Genomic DNA, 26,508 nt, shown 5'->3' on the forward strand with positions numbered 1-26,508 from the left:
TATACGCCCATAAAACAGGCACAACAACATTGAATTTAGGCCACTATAAGTTTACCCAAGCAGAATTCCTTATCTGAGAAACATGAAGAGAAATGGAGTAACACCTTTGCCAGGCAGTGCTTGCAAAATAAATGGAAACTAAATCACTATATGCTTGTTGGGAGTCCCATCTGCAGTTAACCCTTAAAGTGTTACCTTAGAAACTATTAACTAATGTCCATGCTGAAAAATGGCATCATGGAAATGAAGAAGAGTATTTCACCAATTCACCCAATTAAGGCAACCCCCTTGGCAAAATCATCTGTTTAATTCAAAAAGAAAGGCACAGATATGGACTTCATTAACTAACCACTATCTGACTGTTGAAGTACAATGGGATTTGAGTTTATGTACTGTCACACCATTATTTTATTGGAGTGGAGATTCGGGGCTGAAATTTTCCTGTAGTTCCATTGTGCCTATCAGGGTATGATGCAAGTACAGTATTCTTATGATGAAACAAAGAATGCCCTAATTGTTAAGTAGTTCTTCTCTAAAACATTCACAGCATGAGTATCATAAACCACTGCCGGGAACTGCATACACTCTAAATATACAATGCAGAAAAAAATTAAAGCATCTTCCTCCATAAGTATCCAGATCTGTAAATTTTGCTTCAGTAATTAGCTGTATATTTTCTCTTGTTACTTTGAATCACCGCAACATACATATATGCTGTCAAAGATTTTCATTTTCCAATCTACTGCAAACTTCCTTGTACCTACCTTCAAAAATGTGGAGCTGGTTTACACTGTGCTGTCTTGCAATGTGTTGCCAGTAGACACTACGAGGAAGAGGCATTATTGTGCCCAGTGAGGCTGTTCTTTCATTCCCTTTGATCTGATGCTGGAAGAGAAATGTGTTGGAAAACCATAAGTTTACAAAAAGATACCATACAGTAACAATTTGAACTCAAATGGCTTGTTGGCAGTGTCAAAACATTCAGATGACACATCTGTGTTTGAAGTTTTAAAATAAATTAACTTGCAGTCACATGAATAACATACAAACAAGTTTTTGAAGCCATTGCTATATAAGGATAATAACTTACGGTAAACTGATAATTGTAGTTTAAAAATCACTGGAAAAGGGATATCTTTATTCAGCCTGTGACCTATAATTTGAAAGACACTCACACTATAAATTCTCACAGTATCTCAATCCAACATCATTTCAGGTATACACACACTTACACTTCTTTAAAGTAAGTGAAATGGATATCTCAATCATTACCTTTTTGAATGACCTATCTTACAGTCCTTTACAAACATGAAAGGATACATGAAACTCGGTGACTAGTGAGATATGGAGCATGTTTCTCATCCGATGGCAAATTCTAGTAGTTCTTTTAGAGTGAATCGCTTGAGACATTTGACTTATTCTACAGGCTGGCATCTCTTTGAGGCTGAGTATACCTCTACAAATTGATTTTGGAAACTGTTCTGCAGTTAAATCTATTTCACAGTCTTGTGCCAACGAAAATGCCACCTAAAGCCACAAAATAAATTCTGTTCATTTTCTGGGACTGAATGAGCCTTGGAATCTTAAGCAGCTCTCTAATTAATACTAAAATGGAGGGTTATCTTCTCGGTCATTCAGGTGGTTGAAGCCCTTGGCTCTCAATTAGTACGTAATGAGTTCAGGTCATAGATCTGCCACGTCAGTTAAATGCTCATCCTTCTAATTAGGTTTGTTTCATTAGATTTCACTGGATTATTAAAAGGAAATTCCACATGATAATAGGGCATTCTGTCTGGTGTGGGGGGTAGGAATCTTTTGGAAAATAAAGTAAAAACAAGTCTAATGGAATTATTTACTGCTTTTGAAGACTGAAATGAAATCTTCTGCAGATACAAGCTAAGTCGAGTAATTAAAAGCATTTACCAGACACTATTTACGGTTCATTTCCCTGGTATGTGACTGAAATCTTACTGAGATATCAAGACAATGATAGACAACCTTCAAAGTATGGGGAGTTGGGAGCTAAAATGTGAGAACCAAAATAATCTGGGGTAAGGTGGTCAGAAAATACCTAAAATATAACAAAGGATTAATGGAAATATGAAGAAAATACTTCCAGATAATTTAAAAGGAAATAGTAAGGCCTTTCCTAAACATATTTAATATAAAAGAATAGCTAAGGAGAGAGTAGAATCATTCAGGATGAAGGGGAAATCTAGTTGTGGATGATGGTGGTTGGGTAGAGTTATTAATGGGCCAGAACTTCGGGTCCCCATGGGTGAGTACGTGCTGGGTACTCACGCTGTTCTGGACTTATGGACATTATGGACATTTTACATGCAGATAGCACCCTCTGGTGGTGGTTATTGTGTTAGCAGTGTTTGTATGCAGCAGAGGTCATTTGACCTTTCTACCTTTCTTCCTGTTTGACCCAGGAAGTAGAAATCCAGAAAGAACCTAGCAGAGTAATGGAGGATCTGCCATAAGGGATCCTCAATCCAATGTAATCTGATCTCATATGTTAGGCCAGGCGCAATATCTGTGAGTATCTTTGTTTGCTAGCATAATAGCAACTTTGTCAGTGTAGTATTTTGACAATACTATGTTTATGAGAAGTAATAGTTGATATTTACAGAAGTACAGTCCAAATGTTAGTTAGTTATACAATTAGTCTATTCTACTGTTGTAAATATGTTTATATCTTATGTAATATCGAATGTATAGTACTCAGATAATGAAAAACATACTTTGTTTTTGTTTACAGTTTCACAAATTTGTTCAAGTAAAGCTTCAAACAGCGAAACGGCTTCACGAGGAATTATTTGAATAAGTATTTAACTTGCTGGATCACTAGATAGGAGCACGTCTAGTGAGGCCAGTACAGTGAAAAGATAGCAATACGGCTAGCTGTGAAGAGTGGAGCAGCAGGAACTCAGAGTGAGCCTTAACCTCGTAGACCACACCTACCTCACATCAACATGTCAGAAGATAATGACGAAAATGCTTTGCAGCGAGGAGAAGACCTTAAACAGGCAGACAAAACTGCGGAATGTGACAATCGGTCTATAAGCTCCGGTTACTTCAGATCGCAAGCTGGATCACGGTCATCAGGTGGTTCTAGAGTAAGCGTGGACATCGCCAGAGCACGGGCTAAGCTAGTAGCAGCTCAAGCCAGAGCTGCGCATGCGAACAGTGAAATAGAAATAAAAGTAAGACAGGCCCGTCTTCAAGCTGAACCCCAAGCCTAACAGGCCCGACTCCAAGCCGAAGAGGCCCGACTCCAAGCGGAACAGGCCCATCATCAAGTGGAACGCCAGGCTGAACAGGCCCGTCTCCAAGCCACGTTAGACGCTCTGCAGCAACAAAAAGAGATAGATGCTGCATTGGCTGAGACACAAGTATTTGAGGCAATTTTGGAGGGAGCTGATCCCGAGACAGCTTACAAACCTTTAATTCCCGTTTCACGGCAGAGTCGATGACAGCGCACCATAGATTACGTGAGCGACCATGCCGACATACAGTTTACAAGAGAAAGGGATGAAGGCCCGCACATCTCTACAGATGCAAGCACTTCATATAACATGCCCCAAGTTGCCAACCAAGGTCAAAGTAGACAGCGTGCCTCAAGCCGCAGAGTCTCCCCCAGCAGGACGGAAGACACGGTGCAGAGGAATAGAAAGCTGGATAGAGAAATTCAGCAGCGAACCCCCTCTCGTTTCCATGAGACCCCCAACAGAACCCCTATTCAGTGCAACCCTGGCACAGGTCCCAGTACCTACGACCTTGCCAAGTACCTTGCATGCACCCAGCTGGTGACTACAGGGTTAACCAAGTTTGATGACAGGCCGGAGAATTATCGGGCTTGGAAGTCCTGCTTCCACGATGCCATATTGGGCTTAGACCTGTCGGCAGGAGAAGAGCTCGGCCTCCTTATCAAATGGCTCGGTCCAGAGTCCGCCGGACAGGCATGCAGGATAAAAGCGGCCAAAGTGGGACATCTGCCAGCGGGGTTGAAGACGGCATGGGCGAGGCTGGAAGAAAGCTATGGCTCACCTGAAGCCATTGAAAGGGCTCTCTTTGACAGGTTGGAGAACTTTCCGAGGTTGACGAGTAAGGAACCCTAGAAGCTCCACGACCTTGGAGATCTGCTGTCGGAATTCAAAGCCGCAAAGCAGGATGGCTACCTACCCAGTCTATCGTACTTAGACACTTCCAGAGGGGTAAGTCCCATCATTGAGAAGCTTCCAGCTAACCTGCAGGAGAAGTGGATAACATTTGGATCAAAGTTCAAGCTAAAGCACAACGTGGCCTCCCCACCATTCTCTGCATTTGCCAAATTCATCCGTAAAGATGCCAAAGCCAGGAACGACCCCAGCTTCGACCTCTTCTCCTCCCACCCAGCACTTGCCAGAAGAGAGAAGTTTGACAGACATGGAAAGACACCAATATCTGTCCACAAAATGCAAGTGTCCTCAACTGAGAACACAAAGATTCAGAAGAAACCTGAGGATATGAGCAAACAATGCTGCACTGGCCGTGCTAGACGTGCTCCTATCTAGTTATCCAGCAGGTTAAACACTTATTCAAAAATAATTCTTCGTGAAGCCGTTTGCTGTTTTGAAGCTTTACTTGAACAAATTTGTGAAACTGTAAACAAAGATAAAGTATGTTTTGTACATAAACTGAGTACTATACATTCAATATTACATAAGATATAAACATATTTACAACAGTAGAATAGATTAATTGTATAACTAATTAACATTTGGACTCACTTCTGTAACTATCAAATATTAACCTTTTATAAACATAGTGTTATCAAAATACTACTCTGACAACGTTGCTATTATGCTAAGAAACAAAGATACTCACAGATAGTGTGGCCTAACATATGAAATCAGATTACATTGGATTGTGAAACCCTTATGGAATCCTCCATTACTGCCAGGTTCTTCCTGGAATTCTACTTGCTGTGTTACACAGGAAGAAAGGTACGAAGGTCAAGTGACCTCTCACAGGAAGAAAGGAACAAAGGTCAAATGACCTCACACAGGAAGAAAGGTAGAAAGGTCAGATGACCTTTCCAGCATACAAACTGCTAACACAATAACCACCACCAGAGGGTGCTATCTGCATATAAAATGTTCACTGCATGTAAAAAGTCCATTGGTCCAGAACACTCCCCGTCTGGGGTCATTAACGACTCCACATAGTCCGAACTCTACTTGACACTGGAGTCCTCTGGCGACAAAAGAAGAACCACCTCAGAGGCGGGCCGAGAGAAGACCTTCGCTGTTCCTTCATTGATGACTCTCAAGTCCACCTTTCTCACTCTCCCGTCCCGGCTGGGATGGGACTTCACGATGATAGCCATAGGCCACTCATTCCTTTTTACCTGATTGTCCCTCATCAAGACAACATCTCCTTCTTTGAGATCCGGCCTCTTGCGTCGGCTCTGTAGTGTGTTGAGGTACTCCCTTCGCCACCTGTTCCAAAACATGTCTGCCAGACTTTGGACTCGTTTCCATTCTTCCTTGAAGAGTTCTCTTTCCCCAAACTCTCCTGGAGGACAAGGGGGAACACCTGTCTTCTGGGTCAAAAGCATGGCCGGAGTGAGGATGAGGGGCGATTCTGGGTCTGAAGATACTGGAATGAGGGGCCTTGCATTCATCACGGCGGTGGACTCAGCCATCAGTGTGGTCAAGACCTCATGTGTGAGGCACGACGATCTACCTTGGAGAAGCATGCAGCCGAGGATACCACGGGCAATGCCGATCATACGCTCCCATGCGCCGCCCATGTGGGATGAGTGAGGTGGGTTGAATACCCAGGTGCATTTCTGCTCTTGGAGATACTTCTCCACACTCTGAGAGCTGGAACTAGATCCATCCATCTTCAGCTCTCTGCAAGCGCCAGCAAAGTTTGTGCTGCAATCTGAGCGTATTTGCTTTGCCGGGCCTCTAATTGAGAAAAACCTTCTCAGAGCGTTTATGAAGCTGGAGGCGCTCATTGTTTCTATGACTTCGATGTGTACAGCTCTTGTGGACATACATGAGAACATCACCGCCCACCTCTTGCTGTTGGCGTGCCCTCCTCTGGTGCAGCGTGAGACCACGTCCCATGGTCCGAAGACATCGACGCCTACGTAGGTGAAAGATGGTGCTACTTGTAGCCGCTCGGCTGGCAGTTCTGCCATCTGTTGGTGCTCCATCTTCCCACGGAGTTTCTTGCAAGTGACACATTTGAAAAGCGTGCCGCTGATACATCTCTTAGCTCCAACCAACCAGAGGCCGTCTGCTCTGATGGCACCTTCGGTGAAATGTTTGCCCTGGTGCTTCACGGCCTCATGATGATAATGCACAAGCAGAATGGCCAGATGATGACGACCTGGAATGAGGATGGGGTTGGTTGCATTCGTTCCTAGTTGAGACTGCGATATGCGTCCCCCAACTCTGAGAAGGCCGTCGGTGTCGACGATGGGATGCAGCTTCCGTAGACTGCTGTGAGGGGGTAGGTTGTGTTCTGCTGCTATGCACTTCAACTCTTCTGAATAACACTCGTGTTGGACACTCTTTATCACAAGGATTGTGGCTCTCTTGAGCTCCTCTTCAGAGGGACTCTTCCGACAGATGTGCCACCCATGGCAGTTACTCCCTTGCGTAGGCTAGGAGAAGGTATGAGCTATATGGGTTAGGCGTGCTATCGTCTTTATGAGAGTGTTCCATTTGGAGAAACGCTCGAAGCATTTGGTGCTCATCAGGTCCTTACAGATTTGGGTAACGTTCGCTGTTACTTGTGGGCGTATCTCGCAGTCAGAAACAGGGTTGAGTAGGTCGAATGACTCATTGATTTCGGAGAAGTGTGGGAATGGATCCTGAAGAAAAGCAGGTCCTGACAGCCAAGTCGTGCTACTGAGTAGGGACGTTGTTACAGATCTAGACCCATGGTCAGCTGGGTTCAGGTCTGTCGGGACGTACTTCCACTGGTCGGGGGACGTGGACTGTCGAATACGTTGGACTCTTTTGTTCACGTATATGTAGAACCGTCTACTTTGGTTATGGATGTATCCTAGCACCACTTTGCTGTCTATATAATATGTGATGCTGTCGAACTTCAGATCAATCTCGTCTTCTATGAACTCGGCAATCTCAACTGCTAATACTGCTGCGCACAGTTCCAATCTGGGTATGGTGAGGTCTGGCTGGGGCGCCAACTTGGCCTTACCAAAGACGAAGCCGATTTTGCTTTGTCCATCTTGAGTGGTGACGTTCAGATAAGCCACACTTGCAATGGCCTTAGCGGATGCGTCTGCAAAGACACAAAGCTCTTTGAATTGGGCATTTAAGGGAGAGAAAGACGAATAGCAGCGAGGTATTCGGATCTCCTGTAAGTCTTGGAGTGAGTCTCTCCATCTGTCCCACTCTGCTTCCATCTCTTCAGGGAGAGGTGAATCCCACTCTTCAGCGCATGTGGAGAGTTCCCTGAGGAGCAGCCTGCCTTGTATGGTGACAGGGGCTAAGAAGCTGAGAGGGTCATATAGGCTGTTGACTGTAGAGAGCACTCCTCTACGTGTGAAGGGTTTCTTGACGTCTAAGACTTGGAACGTGAACGTGTCTGTTGCTATGTTCCACGACACCCCTAGGCTACGCTGTAAGGGGAGGTCATCAGTGAAGAGATCTAGGTCCTTGACGTCCTTAGCACGATCTTCAGGGGGGAATGCCTCCATCACTGCTGGTCTGTTAGAGGCTATCTTATGCAGCCTGAGGTTGGATAGTGCAAGTAGTTCCTGGGCTCGTCCGAGGGTACTGATGGCCTCTGCTTCGGTCGGGAATGACTTCAGTGCGTCGTCGACATAGAACTCTCGTTCGATGAACCCTCTCACATCACTGCCAAAGTCGTCGTCTTCTTCCTTGGCAGCCCTCCTTAGTCCGTATATGGCGACAGCAGGGGACGGGCTATTCCCGAAGACATGGACACGCATTCTGTAGTCCACAATGTCTCTATTGGGGTCATTGTCCCGATACCACAGGAAGCGGAGGAAGTCTCTGTGGTCTTCTCTCACCACGAAGCAATGAAACATGTGCTGGATATCGGCAGTGATGGCGACGGGCTCTTTCCTGAATCTCATGAGCACTCCCAAGAGGCTGTTGTTAAGATCGGGCCCTGTGAGGAGTACGTCGTTGAGAGAGACGCCCTGATATGGTGCACTGGAGGCAAACACCACGTGGATCTGTTCCGGCTTTTTGGGGTGGTAGACTCCAAAGGAACGGAGGTACCAACACTCTTGGCCGTCCTGGAGTGGAGGAGCTATCTCTGCATGATCGTGACAAGCATTTTCTTGACAAATTCTAGGAAGTGTGCTTTCATCTTTGGCTTCTTCCCTAGTGTGCGATGGAGTGAGTTAAGACGATTATAGGCATACCCCCTGTTGTTCGGCAGCCGTCGTTTGGGGTTCCGGAAGGGTAAGGGTGCAACCCAGCTGTTAGAGCTGTCACGAGAGACTTCATTGTCCATAATCTGGAGGAACCTCATGTCGTCGATCGATGGAGCAAGTTTGTGGTCGTTGGCGGTGCGACAGAAGACTGACTGACCCGGGTTCTCTCCAGTGAGCATCATCTGTGTGCTGTCTGTGGAGATCAGCGCTGGGGTTTTCTGAGGCTGAGCCGTATGACTGAACATCTCTGTCACTCGGATCTGACTACTGCATGAGGTAAGGTAGCTTGGATGACCACTCTCCAAGATGGAAGTCTTGAGTGTGCTCACCTTAAATTGCTTGTGAGCACCCTTGAGGCACACATCTCCAACAACGACCCAGCCGAGGTCTAGTCTTTGGGCGAAAGGGGTGTCATGTGGACCGTTGATCTGCTCCCTTATCTTATGTACCCTCAGGATGTCTCTTCCCAACAACAGAAGTATGCTTGCATCTGGATCAAGAGGTGGGATCTCGTCTGCAATGCGTCTCAGATGACGGTGATGACGAGCTGCATTCGGAGTGGGAATCTCAGAACGGTTGTCGGGGACTTGATTACATTCGATGAGTGTAGGAAGGGGGAGGCTAATCTTCCCGTTGGCTGACTCAACAACGTAACCGCAGGCCCTCCTGCAGGCTGTTTCTGAAAGTCCAGCACACATCTTCAGCGTGTAAGGCGACGGACTTCCTTTGACCTTGAAGATGTTGAAGAACTCGGATCTTGCTAGAGAACGATTGCTTTGTTCATCTAGTATGGCATACATCTTTTCAGATTCCTGGTGACATCCTGCGGGGTACACATTAACGAGGCATATCTTGGAGCATGCTCTTGCACTCACTCCTTCTCCACGCACCTCGGTGCACCTGGATGTAATCTCTGGACCGGCAGCTCCCTCTCTCTCCCCGCCGTGCTCTGAAGCAGGAGGAGGCGACTCTAATTTCGAAGAAGCTGGGCCTGGGTGGAGTGCTGAAATGTGCCGATCACTTTTGCCTTCTGTGCATTTTGCATCTACCTTGCAGTTCTTGGCGAGATGGCTCGTGGAAGAGCAGCACTTGAAACATATAGAGTTCTCTTTAAGATAATGTTTCCGATCTTCCAGGGACATCTCCCTGAAGCCTCTGCACTTCTTTAAAGGATGGGGCTTGTTGTGGATAGGGCATTGTTTGCTCATATCCTCAGGTTTCTTCTGAATCTTTGTGTGCTCAGTTGAGGACACTTGCATTTTGTGGACAGATATTGGTGTCTTTCCATGTCTGTCGAACTTGTCTCTTCTGGCAAGTGCTGGGTGGGAGGAGAAGAAGTTGAAGCTGGGGCGTTTCTGGCTTTGGCTTCTTTACGGATCAATTTAACGAACGCAGAGAATGGTGGGAACACCACGTTGTGCTTTAGCTTGAACTTTGATCCAAACGTTATCCACTTCTCCTGCCGGTTAAATGGAAGCTTCTCAATGATGGGACTTACCCATCTGGAAGTGTCTAAGTACGATAGACCGGGTAGGTAGCCATCCTGCTTTGCGGCTTCGAGTTCCGACAGCAGATCTCCAAGGTCGCGGAGCTTCTGGGGTTCCTTACTTGTCAACCTCGGAAAGTTCTCCAACCTGTCAAAGAGAGCCCTTTCAATGGCTTCGGGCGAGCCGTAGCTTTCTTCCAGCCTCGCCCAAGCCTTCTTCAGCCCCTCTGGCAGCTGTCCCACATTGGCCGCTTTTATCCTGGAGGCCTGTCCGGCGGACTCTGGACCGAGCCATTTGCTAAGGAGGCCGAGCTCTTCTCATGCCGACAGGTCTAAGCTCGATATGGCATCGTGGAAGCAGGACTTCCAAGCCCAATAATTCTCCGGCCTGTCATCAAACTTAATTAACCCCGAAGTCACCAGCTGGGTGCGTGCAAGGTATTTGGCGAGGTCGTAGGTGCTGGGACCTGTGCCAGGGTTGCCTTGGCTAGGGGCTCTGTTGGGGGTCTCAAGGAACCGAGAGGGGATTTGCCTCTGACTTTCTCTATTCAGCGTCCTATTCCTCTGCACCGTGTCTTCCGTTCTGCTGGGGGAGACTCTGCGGCTTGAGGCACGCCGTCTGCTTTGACCTTGGTTGGCAACTTGTGGCATGCGATACGAAGTGCTTGCGTCTGTAGAGATGTGCGGGCCTCCATCCCTTTCTCCTGTAAACTGTATGCCGGCATGGTCGCTCACGTAATCTATGGCGCGCTGTCGCCTCCTCCTGCCTCAGAGCATGGCGGGGAGAGAGAGGGAGCTGCTGGTCCGGAGATTACATCCAGGTGCACCGAGGTGTGTGGAGAAGGAGTGAGCGCAAGAGCATGCTCCAAGATATGCCTCATTAATGTGTACCCTGTAGGACGTCACCAAGAATCTGAGAAGATGTATGCCATACTACACGAACAAAGCAATCGTTCTCTAGCAAGATCCGAGTTCTTTAACATCTTCAAGGTCAAAGGAAGTCCGTTGCCTTACACGCTGAAGACGTGTGCTGGACTTTCAGAGACAGCTGGCAGGAGGGCCTGCGGGTATGTTGTTGAGTCAGCCGACGGGAAGATTAGCCTCCCCCTTCCTACACTCATCGAATGTAATCAAGTCCCCGACAACCGTTCTGAGATTCCCACTCCGAATGCAGCTCGTCATCTGAGACGCATTGCAGACGAGATCCCACCTCTTGATCCAGATGCAGGCATACTTCTGTTGTTGGGAAGGGACATCCTGAGGATACATAAGATAAGGGAACATCAATGGTCCACATGACGTCCCTTTCGCCCAAAGGCTAGACCTCGGCTGGGTCGTTGTTGGAGATGTGTGCCTCAGGGACGCTCACAAGACAAAGATGAAAGCACACTTCCTAGAATTTGTAAAGAAAATGCTTGTCAACGATCATGCAGAGATAGCTCCTCCACTCCAGGAAGGCCAAGTGTGTTGGTACCTCCCTTCCTTCAGAGTCTATCACCCCAAAAAGCCGGAACAGATCCGCGTGGTGTTTGACTCCAGTGCACCATATCAGGGAGTCTCTCTCAACGACGTACTCCTCATGGGGCCCGATCTTAACAACAGCCTCTTGGGAGTACTCATGAGATTCAGGAAAGAGCCCGTCGCCATCACTGCCGATATCCAGCACATGTTTCATTGCTTTGTGGTGAGAGAAGACCACAGAAACTTCCTGTGGTATCAGGACAACGACCCCAACAGAGACATTGTGGACTACAGAATGCGTGTCCATGTCTTCGGGAATAGCCCGTCCCCTGCTGTCGCCATATACGGACTGAGGAGGGCTGACAAGGAAGAAGACGACGACTTTGGTTCATCGAATGAGAGTTCTATGTCGACGACACACTGAAGTCATTCCCGACCGAAGCAGAGGCCATCAGTCCCCTCGGACGAGCTCAGGAACTACTTGCACTATCCAACCTCAGGCTGCACAAGATAGCCTCTAACAGATCAGCAGTGATGGAGTCATTCCACCCTGAAGATCGTGCTAAGGATGTCAATGATCTAGACCTCTTCACTGATAACTTCCCCCTACAGCGTAACCTAGGAGTGTCTTGGAATATAAGCACAGACACGTTCACGTTCCAAGTCTTAGATGCCAAGAAACCCTTCACACGTAGAGGACAGCTCAGTCAACAGTCAATACAACCCTCTCGGCTTCTTAGCCCCTGTCACCATACAAGGCAGGCTGCTCCTCAGGGAACTCTCCACACGCGCTGAAGAGTGGGATTCACCTCTCCCTGAAGAGATGGAAGCAGAGTGGGACAGATGGAGAGACTCACTCCAAGACTTACAGGAGATCCGAATACCTCGCTGCTATACGTCTTTCTCTCCCTTAAATGCCCAATTCAAAGAGCTTTGTGTCTTTGCAGACGCATCCGCTAAGGCCATTGCAAGTGTGGCTTATCTGAAGATCACCACTCAAGATGGACAAAGCAAAACCGGCTTTGTCTTTGACAGGGTCAAGTTGGCGCCCCAGCCAGACCTCACCATACCCAGATTGGAACTGTGTGTAGCAGAACGCAACCTACCCCCTCACAGCAGTCTACACAACCTGCATCCTATCATCGACACCGACGGACTGTCTCTGAGGTGGTTCTTCTTTTGTCGCCAGAGGACTCCAGTGGCAAGTAGATTTCGGACTATGTGGAGTCATTCACGACCCCAGACGGGGAGTGTTCTGGACTTATGGACATTATGGACATTTTACATGCAGACAGCACCCTCTGGTAGTGGTTATTCTGTTAACAGTGTTTGTATGCAGCAGAGTTCATTTGACCTTTCTACCTTTCTTCCTGTTTGACCCAGGAAGTAGAATTCCAGAAAGAACCTAGCAGAGTAATGGAGGATCTGCCATAAGGGATCCTCAATCCAATGTAATCTGATCTCATATGTTAGGCTAGGCGCAATATCTGTGAGTATCTTTGTTTGTTAGCATAATAGCAACTTTGTCAGTGTAGTATTTTGACAATACTATGTTCATGAGAAGTAATAGTTGATATTTACAGAAGTACAGTCCAAATGTTAGTTAGTTATACAATTAGTCTATTCTACTGTTGTAAATATGTTTATATCTTATGTAATATTGAATGTATAGTACTCAGATAATGTACAAAACATACTTTGTCTTTGTTTACAGTTTCACAAATTTTGTTCAAGTAAATCTTCAAACAGCGAAACGGCTTCACGAGGAATTATTTGAATAAGTGTTTAACTTGCTGGATAACTAGATATGAGCACGTCTAGCGAGGCCAGTACACACGCGTAGGCCCAACAAAAGTGCCGGTTTTGTGCATGCACTGCGCATGCGTGGGAAACTGGAACTTCCAGTCCCTTAAAGGAAGGGGTTCATAGGTCGAACGCATGCGCAGGAGAGGCAGCGCGTGTAACATTTGCATATTGACTTATCATTGGCCCGCAGACATCTGTAAGGAATACCTATTATATTCACATGTGATCACAGGCTGAGTTGTCATTGGCCTGCAGGCATCTGTAAGGACTACTATTGTTTTGAAGACCCAGGCTAGGGGTCCTAATGCCAGGCTTTTCCCCACGGGTGCTGCTATGAGTAAGATCACAGACCTAATGCTTAATAAAAGAGTTAAACTGTAATACTCCGTTGTCCAGCAATTTATTAGTTTTATACTAAGTGTGTAAAACAAGACATGGTGTCAGAACAGGGATTGCAAATGGACATCATTGGAGCTCCCTTGCCTTGAATGGATTGGAAATCTTTGAACTTACTTGGAGAATGGCGCAAGTTCAAGCAACACGTGGAGTTGATATTCTCGGGTCCGCTGAAAAGCAAAGGGGAGGAAGAAAGATGCAGTTATCTACTCCTGTGGATCGGAGAAAAGGGGAGAGACAATTTTAACACATGGTCTCTCACCGCGGATGAAGCAAAGGTACTGAAAAGTTATTTTGACCGTTTTGAATCATATGTGATGCCCAAGACAAATACAATATTCACTAGGTACAAGTTTCAGGAGAAAGTACAAGGAGCTAGTGAGTCGTTTGAACAGTTTGTGACTGAGTTAAAACTGCTGGTAAAAGACTGTGAATATGCAAATAAAGATGAGATGGTCAGAGACCGCATCATGTTTGGAATACATTCAGCTAAAGTGAGCGAGAAACTTTTGAATGTTGGGTCCGGGCTAACGCTGGACAAAGATATGGACATAGCTAGATCGCACGAGCTAGCACAAGCACAGTTGAAAACCATAACCGGCGCCACGAGCAGCTCACGTGAACAGAAAGTGCATGCAGTTAATGGACACACACCAAAGAACACCGCCCAGTGAGCGTGTTTCAGAACAGAAAGAGTAGAGAGAGTTCTAAAAATGAGCAACACAGACATAAAATGCTTCAAAAACTGTGGATATTGTGGAAACAAGGTGCATGGGGAAAAGGAGCACTGCCCTGCCAAAGGAAGGCAATGTGCTAAATGTGGTAAACGGAACCACTTTGCTAAAGTTTGCAGGACTGTTTTTGAAATAGCAGTACACACAGTGAGTGACAGCCAAATGCCAGGTAGAGAGCCAAATGCAGAGGAACTGTTTATTGATTCTGTGTCACAGAAAAAACAGATTTCAGAGACTGAGCAAGCCTTTGCAGATATTGAGAGAGGAAAACAGGGCAAAGAGCTTAAGTTTAAACTAGACACTGGAGCTTAGGTTAATGTAATTCCTCTGAGTGAGTATCACAGCTTGAAGGATGAGTGTGAGCTACAGCCCACCTCATGCAGACTGACCAGCTATGGGGGTGAGCAGCTCATTGTAAAAGGCACGTGTGTGATGAAATGCAAGTACAAAGAAAGTGACATGATGTTGGACTTTTACATTGTTGACACTCAAGCACATCCAGTGCTAGGTCTAAAGGCATGTTTAGACATGGATCTCATCAAGCTAGTGCTATCATTGACAGCACCAGTTGAGAAGCAGACAGTCATGGAGGAGTTTGCTGACGTTTTCAAAGGAATCGGACTATTCCCAGGTGAATAGTGGTTTGCCCACCGAGAAGGATACCCCTTGCTCTATATAGTCGCCTGAAGGAGGAGCTGCAGAGCATGGAGAATACAGAAATCATCGTCCAGGAAACAGAACCGACAGAGTGGGTCAATGCGTTAGTAGTGGTTGAGAAACCACGTACAGGCAAGCTCAGAGTCTGTCTCGACCCCAGAGATTTGAACAAAGCTATCAAATGCCCTCACTACCCTTTACTAACACTAGATGACATCACACCCAAGCTAGTGGGAGCACGTTACTTCAGTGCAATGGAGGCACGATCAGGATACTGGGCTATCAAGCTCACAGAAGAGTCATCTAAGCTAACAATGTTCAACACACCATTTGGACGCTACCGATTTCTACGTTTACCATTTGGTCTTATCTCAGCTCAGGATGAATTCCAGCGGAAGATCGACGAAACCTATGATGGCCTCGATGTAGTCGTCGCAACCGTAGACAACATCCTCATCTATGGCAGGAATAGAGAGGAACATGACAGGAACCTCTGTGCAATGCTACAAAGATCACGAGAGAAAGGTATCCGGCTCAACCCCAAGAAAAGCATAATCGGATCCATCGAGATCAGTTATTTTGGGCATCACCTCTCAGCTGATGGCATTAAGCCGGATCCAAATAAAATCTCCACCATCAAGAAGATGGAGCCGCCGAAGAACTGCGCAGAGCTAGAGACAGTACTAGGCATGGTTAACTACTTAGCCAAGTTTGCCCCGAGCCTCTCCGAAATCAACGCACCCATGCATCAGTTGCTCAAACAATCCAATGCGTTCCTGTGGGACAAACAACATGACACAGCATTTCAGAAAATGAAAGACCTAATCACCAGAGAACCAGGACCAGTTCTTGTCTACTTTGACCCCAATAAAGAGCTCAGACTACAAGTGGACACGTCAAAGTATGGACTAGGTGCAGTGTTACTGCAAGAAGGAAAGCCCATCGGCTACGCTTCCAGATCTCTCTCAGACAGTGAAATCAACTATGCTCAAATCGAGAAAGAGCTACATGCAATTCTGTTTGGATGTAAGCATTTCCACCAGTACGTCTATGGCTGACAAGTCATTGTGGAATCCGACCACAAGCCCCTCGAGTCAATCATGAGGAAACCACTAGCCGCAGCCCCACCAAGGCTACAGAGTGATCATTCAGCTACAGAAGTACGACTTCACAATCATTCACCATCCAGGCAAAGACATTCCTGTCACAGACACGCTCTCCAGAAAGTCTCTTAGCTACCAGGACAGCAGCCTCAGTGAAGGCATGGATGTGCAGGTGCACATGGTGTACAACAGCTTACCTGTGAGTGACTCAAAACTGAAGGAGATCCAAGCAGGAACAGAGAAAGATGCACAACTCACACTGCTGAGCAAAGTCATACATGAAGGATGGCCTGAGGAAAGGAGGAAATGCCCTCAGAGCATATCTGAATTCTGGAACCACAGAGGCGAACTGTCACAAATCAACGGAATCGTCTTCAAAGGGGAGAAAATCATCATTCCTACCAGTCTCAGAGAAGAGATGTTGACAAAAATTCATGCTGGACATATGGGCATGGAAAAATGCAAACAAAGAGCACGTGACATTGGCCCAGAAATTAGGTTCGGGGGCTTGCCGTGCGTGCAAACCCCCGATGTGCACTTACCCGGCGCGCTGACATTTCAATCCTGGTCCGCATTGCATTTCCTGTCACTGGCCCGCTTCAGGTCCTGCCGCGTTGTGCGTGCATGACCCAGCGGTGTACTTAGTGCGATGAGCCGGCTGGGATCACGTGAGCACTGGGCAACCAATTTGAGGTTGCAAAAGTTCATTCATGAGTTTGATAGTAAGAACTGTCAAACTCATGAAAACTCCTGGACCCAAAACACTACTTAAACTTGAAAGAAAATTTTAAAAAACATCGCACTACTTAAATGAACTGTAAATAACTGTAAAAAACTATTTTAAACAATAATTTTAAATTTTGAAAAAAATTATTATATAAAAAATCGGGGCTAAAAATACACTTAAATTACTGTAAAGTCTTCAAAAATAATGAATCTGTGGAAAAAATTTCTAATTTTACTTAATAGACCACTTACCTGTTAAAAGTAAGTACTTACGGCTGCTTTTTTCACGCGTAAAAACCGGAGTCTTTTCCCCACGGGCAACTCTTCAAAAAAAAAGGGAAGTTCAGCGCGCACGTGCTACCTGAAACCTCGCATGCGTTCTGCCTCTTAACCCCTTGGGTCAGAGGAGAGGAAATGCCGGTTTTCCCCGCATGCGCTGTGCATGCTGAAAACCGGCAATTCCTCCAGGCCCACGCGTGAGTACCCCGTCCGTACTCACGCGTTGGGACAGGAATTATTGGCCTATTATGTTTTGGCCCGGAATGTGCAAACACATTGAGAACATTGTCGGAAAATGTTCCATTTGTCTAGAACGCGTCCCATCAAATGTCAAAGAGCCCATGATACCTCATCGTATCCCAGACAGGCCCTGGCAGGTCGCGGTTACGGATCTGTTCACATGGAACAACGAGGACTACATAGTGACTGTTGATTACTACAGCAGATTTTTTGAACTGGACAAGCTTCACAGCACCACATCTGCAGCTGTGACCCACAAGCTAACGGCAGCCTTTGCCAGGCATGGCGTGGTAGAGACTTTAGTCTCAGACAATGCCTCCAATACAAATCAAAAGAGTTCGAGTCGTTTGCCAAGGCATGGGATTTCACACATGTCACATCAAGCCCACATTACCCTCAAAGTAATGGCCTTGCTGAAAAAACTGGCCAGATTGCAAAAACACTCATGGACAAAGCCAAAGCAGACAAAAGAGACCCCTACATCAGTCTCCTTGAGTACCGCAACACACCGGTTGACAACTTCAAGTCACCAGCACAGCTGTTGATGAGCCGCAGACTTCGCTCAATCCTTCCAAGCACCAACCAGCAGCTGCAGCCAGAGGTCGTCAGCTGCAAGCAAATGCATGCAAAACGTGTACAGAGACAGCAACACCAAAAGAGATACTATGACAGGTCAGCTAGACTACTGCCGCCGCTGCACAATGGAGAATCCATCAGAATCCAGGAGCATGACTACTGGAAGCCAGCAGTTGTCATCCAGCCAGCTGACACTGAGCGATCGTATCACGTCTGCACCCCAGAAGGACAGGTGTACCACCGCAATCGCAGGCACCTCCTGAACACCAAGGAACAACACCGTCATTCTGACAAGAGGATCAGTTCAACAGAGTGTGATGAACAGAGCAATACACAAAACACATCATACTTACCTGAACCTAAACCTGAACCTGAATTGTTGACCGATTCAGGAGCATGCTCAGTTCCATATCACACAAGGCCGGGACGAGAGGTCAAGCCTAGAGTTATCCTTGACTTGTGAACTGTCAAAGGGTGTAGGCAGATCGCTGCCCTAAAAAAAACTGTACATCATTATTGACACGCTGAGATGTTTTCAGTGCTAGTTAAATGCTGAGTTTACTTATCTGTTTATGCTGCCGAGAACATTATGTAGAAGAAAGAGTTAAAAGTAATGCATAACATTTTTCTTTTAAAAGGGGATGTAACATTTGCATATTGAATTATCATTGGCCCGCAGGCATCTGTAAAGAATACCTATTATATTCACATGTGATCACACGCTGAGTTGTCATTGGCCTGCAGCCATCTGTAAGGACTACTATTGTTTTGAAGACCCAGGCTAGGGCTCCTAATGCCAGGCTTTTCCCCACGGGTGCTGCTATGAGTAAGATCACAGACCTAATGCTTAATAAAAGAGTTAAACTGTAATACTCCGCTGTCCAGCAATTTATTATTTTTGTACAAACTGTGCAAAACAAGACAGTGCGTACGCCTGGAACTTTCATTTTTTTTGCAGGTTTCTCCGGGAGGGTAAGTCTCCAGGAGCTACGCTTGTAAAAAGTAGTCGCAAGGCCTGCTTGTGGCGAATTAAGTTAAATTAAAACATTTTTTCCACAGATTTATTATTTTTAAATACTTTAAAGAAAGGTAAGTTTATTTTTAGCCCCATTAGAAACTGTAATTACATTTTTCAAAAATTTAAATTATTGTTTAAATTAGTTATTTTATGTAATTTATACTTATTTTAAAAATGTGATTTTTTTTTCATTTATTTGAAGTTTTAGTGATGTTTGGGGCTAAATTGTATTCATAGATTTGACAGCTCTTCCTGTCAAATCTATGAATACAGATTCCATGCTACCATTGGCTCTCCATGGCCCACGTGATCCCAGGGGGCGCTTTGAACTAACTGCGCCCCTGGGATACGCAAGCACTGTGTGCCGGCAGTTGGAGGAGGCCCAGGATCGGAATCCCACGCGGGCCCACAGCACAACGGCCGGCGCACGAGGTAAGTGCAGGTCAGAGGCTTGCACCTGCGGGAAGCCTCCGACCCGAAGTTCTGGACCATTAGTTTTATCAAGTAATGGTGGAAGTGAGAATGTAGGTGTACAGGAGGAAATGACGTACAATAGTTAGAGATAATTGTTGAAAAGGAATAGGGTTTGAAGACATTAATGGAACTCAATTTGGATATCTTAACATGTAATTGATTGTATAGATAAAAGGAACGCAATAGTTGAGGTATACATGGATTATCAGAAGGCTTTTAAAGAAGGTGTATCACGGGAAACTTGACACAAAAAAATCAGCTGTATAAAAATTATAGCAGTATGGATAGAAGGTTTATTAACAGATAGGAAACAAAGGGGAGAATTTTTCGGGGGGTCAGCAGGTGTGTTTGGTGGCAGGTCAGCTGGGAAAAAAAGTTTTTTGACAGCGGGTAGGGAACCTGCTGTCAACCCACTGCCACGCTAGTCTCCCAGATGTTGGGTCTGTCATCGCTGAATAGATCCAACACCAAGCGACGGGGGAGGCAATTTATTAGGAGCTTGTTAACAGGCATTTAAAATCTATTTTAAACTCACCTTTAGATTTTTAGAGTTCGCCAACGGCTTCCCCGCTGCTCGGGAACACATCAGGTAAGGAGGTCGGGTGTTGTGTCAGCATGGGAGGATTTCTTAACTTGACAGCTGCAAATGGTCTATAAAAGCTCCAATTTCATAGTGTTCACTTTCCAAGGTTAGCAGCTCTTGCTTACTGCACTTGGAAGACAGATTGAAGTTTATGCAGCTTGTAAGTATTTGGAGCAAACTCTCTATCCAATGTCACCTCATTGGAACAACCTCTCTCACCATTGACAGATCGCTTCTGTCATCTCAACCTCACCTGCAATCTATTACATCAGCATCGGTGCCCTTGAAACTATCTCACCTTGGTCCTCAGAATCCCACCATGATCAGTCCCAACACCAGAATCACCAGGCATACCAGCAGCACCGACATCAACACCAACCTTCTCTGCAGTCAACTGATGCTGCACAGGACACAGGGCATCAGCACCCGACCATATTGCTGCCCGGGATGGCCTCACTATAGCCAGATTTATTTCACTTGACGCTGTACAGCCTGGCTGCCACATGATATGCCAGGTTGGCACCACCCCACACCAACATCAGAAACCATCCCAACAATGTCCAAGCCATTCCTTTCACACTCATCACCACTGCGGGAAGTCCTGTTATGTCTCACCATTCACAGCAACTCACGAAGACACTTCCAAAGGTGTACACATATCTGTCCAAGAACGCAAAGTGTTCAAAATAAAGATTTCAATGTTTGACAGCACATTTACAGAAACTTCACATGCACATTAGATAAAACACCCAAGTGCCTACCTTTGTGTGTTGTTAGCTGGTATGATTGGACTAGGATGAGGGTGAGTGTGTGGGGTGGCTAGTGAGATGGGGAAGTGAAAATGTAGATAGAGAGGGATGGGTGGAGGTGCAAGGCAAGTTGGTGTGAGTAAGGAAGTGCAGGAGTAGGGTAGGGAAGGCAGAGCGATGGGGATGTGATGAGTGGCACAGCAGGATGAGGTTGAGTGTTGCTTTGCAGTAACATTTCATGATCTACTGAGATCATTGAAACGTTTGCGCCACTGCAGCCTGGTCCTCCTGACGACATCGTTGCTTGTGTCCTCCTGTGTAATGTGCAACCAGACTGTGGTGATCTCCTGGGGAGGTCTCTTCCGCCCATGGGAAGGGAAGAGGGCCTCCCTGCATGCTGTGATTCCCTCCATAAGCATCTGGAGGGAGTCATGGGAGAGCCTGGGTGCAGCTGTGCACCTCTGTGCAGTGCTTGTCAGTGTCTGCAGCACCTCAATGCTGTAGAAAACTGACAGCAGAACCATCAAAATCAATTTGTACATGGTCCCTTTAAGGAAACCGGCTGATGACGCATCATCAAGTGACGTCATCAGACCCGCTTCCTTCAATTAGCCGGGAAATGCACTGGCCGTGCTTAACGAGCCCAATCAATGTAAGGTCTCTCTACAGAGCAGGCTGGAGCCAGCAGTGGGGTCGCACCCCACCACGGTAGGGGAAATCGCGGCCAAAGTTAGGGTTAATGGGTGTTGCTCAGATTGGAGAAGGTTTGGAAGGCACACCATGGGTCAGTGCTGTGTCCACTTGTGTGTGTGTGTGTGTGTGTATATGTATATCTATATATATAAATGAGTCTGTCTGTCTGTGTGTATATCCGCGGTAAACTCAAAAGTTATAGAGCCTACACATATGTTAGATCAAAAGAAAGCTCATGATTAGGGGAGTGTCATAGGCATATACTTTTAGGTCAGACAAAAATTGCTCCGACAATATAGAAAAGACTTTCAAAAAACGGACAAAATCCGCTCATTAGCGTTGAGTGACGTGATGGTTGACCAATCCTACGGGGGAAGCGCGGTGCTTCACGGGGGACGTTTCATGGCGTGTGTGGGCGGGGCCTAATCCTGCAGCGAGTGCGGGAGTGGGAAAACAGATACACAGACATCGACAGAGACAACCACGCGGCCCGAGAGACAGCGAGCATACACACACAGAGACACATACACCCGCGCGTCCCCGCCTCTCTCTCCTTCCCCCCTCCCTCTCTCTCTCTCTCTCTCCTATTTATCTACACAGAGAGAACTGCGTAGCCCAAGAGACAACGAGCGGGCGAGCGGCGGCGGCGGGCCAGAGCGTCAGCCGAGCTGGGGTGACTCAGGCCGGGCATGAGGCGCTGCGCAGCGCACAGGGGCTCCAGGTCACCAAGTCCGGGCTCTGAGTCCAGCCCCTTCCCCGGGGTGTCTTCCTCTCTTCTCTATCTCCTTCCCTCACTCTCTCCTTCCCTATCTCTCTCTCTCTCCTGTTCCCTCTCTCTCTCTCTCTCTCTCCTTCCCTCTCTCTCTCTCTTCCTCTTCCCTCTCTTTCCCTCTCTCTCTCTCTCTCCTCTTCCCTCTCTCTCTCTCTCCTTCCCCCTCTGTCTCTCTCTCCTTCCCCTTCTCTCTCTTGCCGTGAGTGCGGGACCGGGAAAACAGATACACTGAGCGGGAGCTCAGCTGAGGTGAGTCGGGCCGGGCCTGAGGCGCTAGGTCTCGGGCGAGCTGTAGCAGCGGGCCGGAGTGTCGGCTGAGCTGGGGTGACTCGGGCCAGGCCTGAGGTGCTGCACCGCGCACGGGGGATCCGGGTCACCAAGTCCGGGTTCTGAGTCCAGCCCCTTCCCCGGGGTGTCTTCCTCTCTTCTCTATCTCCTTCCCTCACTCTCTCCTTCCCTATCTCTCTCCTCTTCCCTCTCTCTCTCTCTCCTTCCCCCTCTCTCTCTTGCCGTGAGTGCGGGACCGGGAAAACAGATACACTGAGCGGGAGCTCAGCAGAGGTGAGTCGGGCTGGGCCTGAGGCGCTAGGCCGCGCATGGGGGCTCCGGGTCACCGTGGCCAGGCTCTGAGTCCAACCCCTTCCCCGGGGTGTCTTCCTCTCTTCTCCATCTCCTTCCCTAACTCTCTCCTTCCCTCTCTCTCTCTCTGTCTCTCTCTCCTTCCCCCTCTCTCTCTCTCCTTCCCCCTCTCTCTCTCCTTCCCCCTCTCTCTCTCTCTCCTTCCCCCTCTCTCTCTCTCTCCTTCCCCCTCTCTCTCTCTCTCCTTCCCCCTCTCTCTCTCTCTCCTTCCCCCTCTCTCTCTCCTTCCCCCTCTCTCTCTCTCCTCCCCTCTCTCTCTCTCTCTCCTTCCCCCCTCTCTCTCTCTCCTTCCCCCCTTTCTCTCTCCTTCCCCCCTCTCTCTCTCCTTCCCCCCACTCTCTCTCCTTCCCCCCTCTCTCTCTCCTTCCCCCTCTCTCTCTCTCCTTCCCCCTCTCTCTCTCTCTCTCTCCTTCCCCCCTCTCTCTCTCTCTCTCTCTCTCCTTCCCCCCTCTCTCTCTCTCTCCTTCCCCCCTCTCTCTCTCTCTCCTTCCCCCCTCTCTCTCTCTCTCTCCTTCCCCCCGCTCCCTCTCTCTCCTTCCCCCCTCTCCCTCTCTCTCTCTCCTTCCCCCCTCTCTCTCTCTCTCTCCTTCCCCCCTCTCTCTCTCTCTCTCCTTCCCACCTCTCTCTCTCTCTCTCCTTCCCCCCCCTCTCTCTCCTTCCCCCCTCTCTCTCTCTCTCCTTCCCCCCTCTCTCTCTCTCTCCTTCCCCCCTCTCTCTCTCTCTCCTTCCCCTCTCTCTCTCTCTCTCCTTCCCCTCTCTCTCTCTCCTTCCCCTCTCTCTCTCTCTCTCTCCTTCCCCTCTCTCTCTCTCTCCCTCCCTCTCTCTCTCTCACCTTCCCCCTCTCTCTCTCTCTTTCCCCCTCTCTCTCTCTCCTTCCCCCTCTCTCTCTCTCTCTCCTTCCCCCTCTCTCTCTCTCTCATTCCCCCCTCTCTCTCTCTCCTTCCCCCTCTCTCTCTCCTTCCCCCTCTCTCTCTCGCCTTCCCCCTCTCTATCTCGCCTTCCCCCTCTCTCTCGCGCCTTCCCCCTCTCTCTCTCTCCTTCCCTCTCTCTCTCTCCTTCCTGCCCCCCTCTCTCTCCTTCCCCCTCTCTCTCTCCTTCCCTCTCTCTCTCTCCTTCCCCCCTCTCTCACTCCATCCCCCCTCTCTCTCTCCTTCCCCCCTCTCTCTCTCTCTCTCCTTCCCCCTCTCTCTCTCTCTCCTTCCCCCTCTCTCTCTCTCTCTCCTTCCCCCCTCTCTCTCTCCTTCCCCCCTCTCTCTCTCTCTCTCTCCTTCCCCCTCTCTCTCTCTCTCTCTTTCCCCCTCTCTCTCTCTCTCTCCTTCCCCCTCTCTCTCTCTCTCTCTTTCCCCCTCTCTCTCTCTCTCTCCTTCCCCCTCTCTCTCTCTCTCCTTCCCCCTCTCTCTCTCCTTCCCCCTCTCTCTCTCTCCTCCCCTCTCTCTCTCTCTCTCCTTCCCCCCTCTCTCTCTCTCCTTCCCCCCTTTCTCTCTCCTTCCCCCCTCTCTCTCTCCTTCCCCCCACTCTCTCTCCTTCCCCCCTCTCTCTCTCCTTCCCCCTCTCTCTCTCTCCTTCCCCCTCTCTCTCTCTCTCTCTCCTTCCCCCCTCTCTCTCTCTCTCTCTCTCTCCTTCCCCCCTCTCTCTCTCTCTCCTTCCCCCCTCTCTCTCTCTCTCTCCTTCCCCCCGCTCCCTCTCTCTCCTTCCCCCCTCTCTCTCTCTCTCTCTCCTTCCCCCCTCTCTCTCTCTCTCTCCTTCCCCCCCTCTCTCTCTCTCTCTCCTTCCCCCTCTCTCTCTCTCTCTCCTTCCCCCCCTCTCTCTCCTTCCCCCCTCTCTCTCTCTCTCTCCTTCCCCCCTCTCTCTCTCTCTCCTTCCCCCCTCTCTCTCTCTCTCCTTCCCCTCTCTCTCTCTCTCTCCTTCCCCTCTCTCTCTCTCTCCTTCCCCTCTCTCTCTCTCTCTCTCCTTCCCCTCTCTCTCTCTCTCCTTCCCTCTCTCTCTCTCACCTTCCCCCTCTCTCTCTCTCTTTCCCCCCTCTCTCTCTCTCCTTCCCCCTCTCTCTCTCTCTCTCCTTCCCCCTCTCTCTCTCTCTCCTTCCCCCCTCTCTCTCTCTCCTTCCCCCTCTCTCTCTCCTTCCCCCTCTCTCTCTCGCCTTCCCCCTCTCTATCTCGCCTTCCCCCTCTCTATCTCGCCTTCCCCCTCTCTCTCGCGCCTTCCCCCTCTCTCTCTCTCCTTCCCTCTCTCTCTCTCCTTCCTGCCCCCCTCTCTCTCCTTCCCCCTCTCTCTCTCCTTCCCTCTCTCTCTCTCCTTCCCCCCTCTCTCTCTCCATCCCCCCTCTCTCTCTCCTTCCCCCCTCTCTCTCTCTCTCTCCTTCCCCCTCTCTCTCTCTCTCCTTCCCCCTCTCTCTCTCTCTCTCCTTCCCCCCTCTCTCTCTCCTTCCCCCCTCTCTCTCTCTCTCTCTCCTTCCCCCTCTCTCTCTCTCTCTCTTTCCCCCTCTCTCTCTCTCTCTCCTTCCCCCTCTCTCTCTCTCTCTCTTTCCCCCTCTCTCTCTCTCTCTCCTTCCCCCTCTCTCTCTCTCTCCTTCCCCCTCTCTCTCTCCTTCCCCCTCTCTCTCTCTCCTCCCCTCTCTCTCTCTCTCTCCTTCCCCCCTCTCTCTCTCTCCTTCCCCCCTTTCTCTCTCCTTCCCCCCTCTCTCTCTCCTTCCCCCCACTCTCTCTCCTTCCCCCCTCTCTCTCTCCTTCCCCCTCTCTCTCTCTCCTTCCCCCTCTCTCTCTCTCTCTCTCCTTCCCCCCTCTCTCTCTCTCTCTCTCTCTCCTTCCCCCTCTCTCTCTCTCTCCTTCCCCCCTCTCTCTCTCTCTCCTTCCCCCCTCTCCTCTCTCTCTCTCCTTCCCCCCGCTCCCTCTCTCTCCTTCCCCCCTCTCTCTCTCTCTCCTTCCCCCCTCTCTCTCTCTCTCTCCTTCCCCCCCCTCTCTCTCTCTCTCTCCTTCCCCCCTCTCTCTCTCTCTCTCCTTCCCCCCCTCTCTCTCCTTCCCCCCTCTCTCTCTCTCTCTCCTTCCCCCCTCTCTCTCTCTCTCCTTCCCCCCTCTCTCTCTCTCTCCTTCCCCTCTCTCTCTCTCTCTCCTTCCCCTCTCTCTCTCTCTCCTTCCCCTCTCTCTCTCTCTCTCTCCTTCCCCTCTCTCTCTCTCTCCTTCCCTCTCTCTCTCTCACCTTCCCCCTCTCTCTCTCTCTTTCCCCCCTCTCTCTCTCTCCTTCCCCCTCACTCTCTCTCTCTCCTTCCCCCTCTCTCTCTCTCTCCTTCCCCCCTCTCTCTCTCTCCTTCCCCCTCTCTCTCTCCTTCCCCCTCTCTCTCTCGCCTTCCCCCTCTCTATCTCGCCTTCCCCCTCTCTCTCGCGCCTTCCCCCTCTCTCTCTCTCCTTCCCTCTCTCTCTCTCCTTCCTGCCCCCCTCTCTCTCCTTCCCCCTCTCTCTCTCCTTCCCTCTCTCTCTCTCCTTCCCCCCTCTCTCTCTCCATCCCCCCTCTCTCTCTCCTTCCCCCCTCTCTCTCTCTCTCTCCTTCCCCCCTCTCTCTCTCTCTCTCCTTCCCCCTCTCTCTCTCTCTCCTTCCCCCTCTCTCTCTCTCTCTCCTTCCCCCCTCTCTCTCTCCTTCCCCCCTCTCTCTCTCTCTCTCTCCTTCCCCCTCTCTCTCTCTCTCTCTTTCC

General features: G+C 48.8%; 1 protein-coding gene across 1 annotated transcript in view; it reads right to left on the bottom strand.

Moving 5' to 3' along the window:
* Positions 1-26,508, bottom strand: part of LOC147108605 (docking protein 5-like) — a 171,135-nt gene that overhangs the window by 42,713 nt on the left and 101,914 nt on the right. Inside the window, exon 6 of the mRNA XM_086005285.1 lies at positions 765-885. Within this exon, the coding sequence (XP_085861411.1) occupies positions 765-885 (121 nt within the window). The remainder of the gene's footprint in view (positions 1-764; positions 886-26,508) is intronic.

The sequence above is a fragment of the Somniosus microcephalus genome, chromosome 13 (assembly GCF_052327205.1).
Source record: "Somniosus microcephalus isolate GS21.2 chromosome 13, FLI_Smic_1.0, whole genome shotgun sequence".
Classification (NCBI taxonomy): domain Eukaryota; kingdom Metazoa; phylum Chordata; class Chondrichthyes; order Squaliformes; family Somniosidae; genus Somniosus; species Somniosus microcephalus.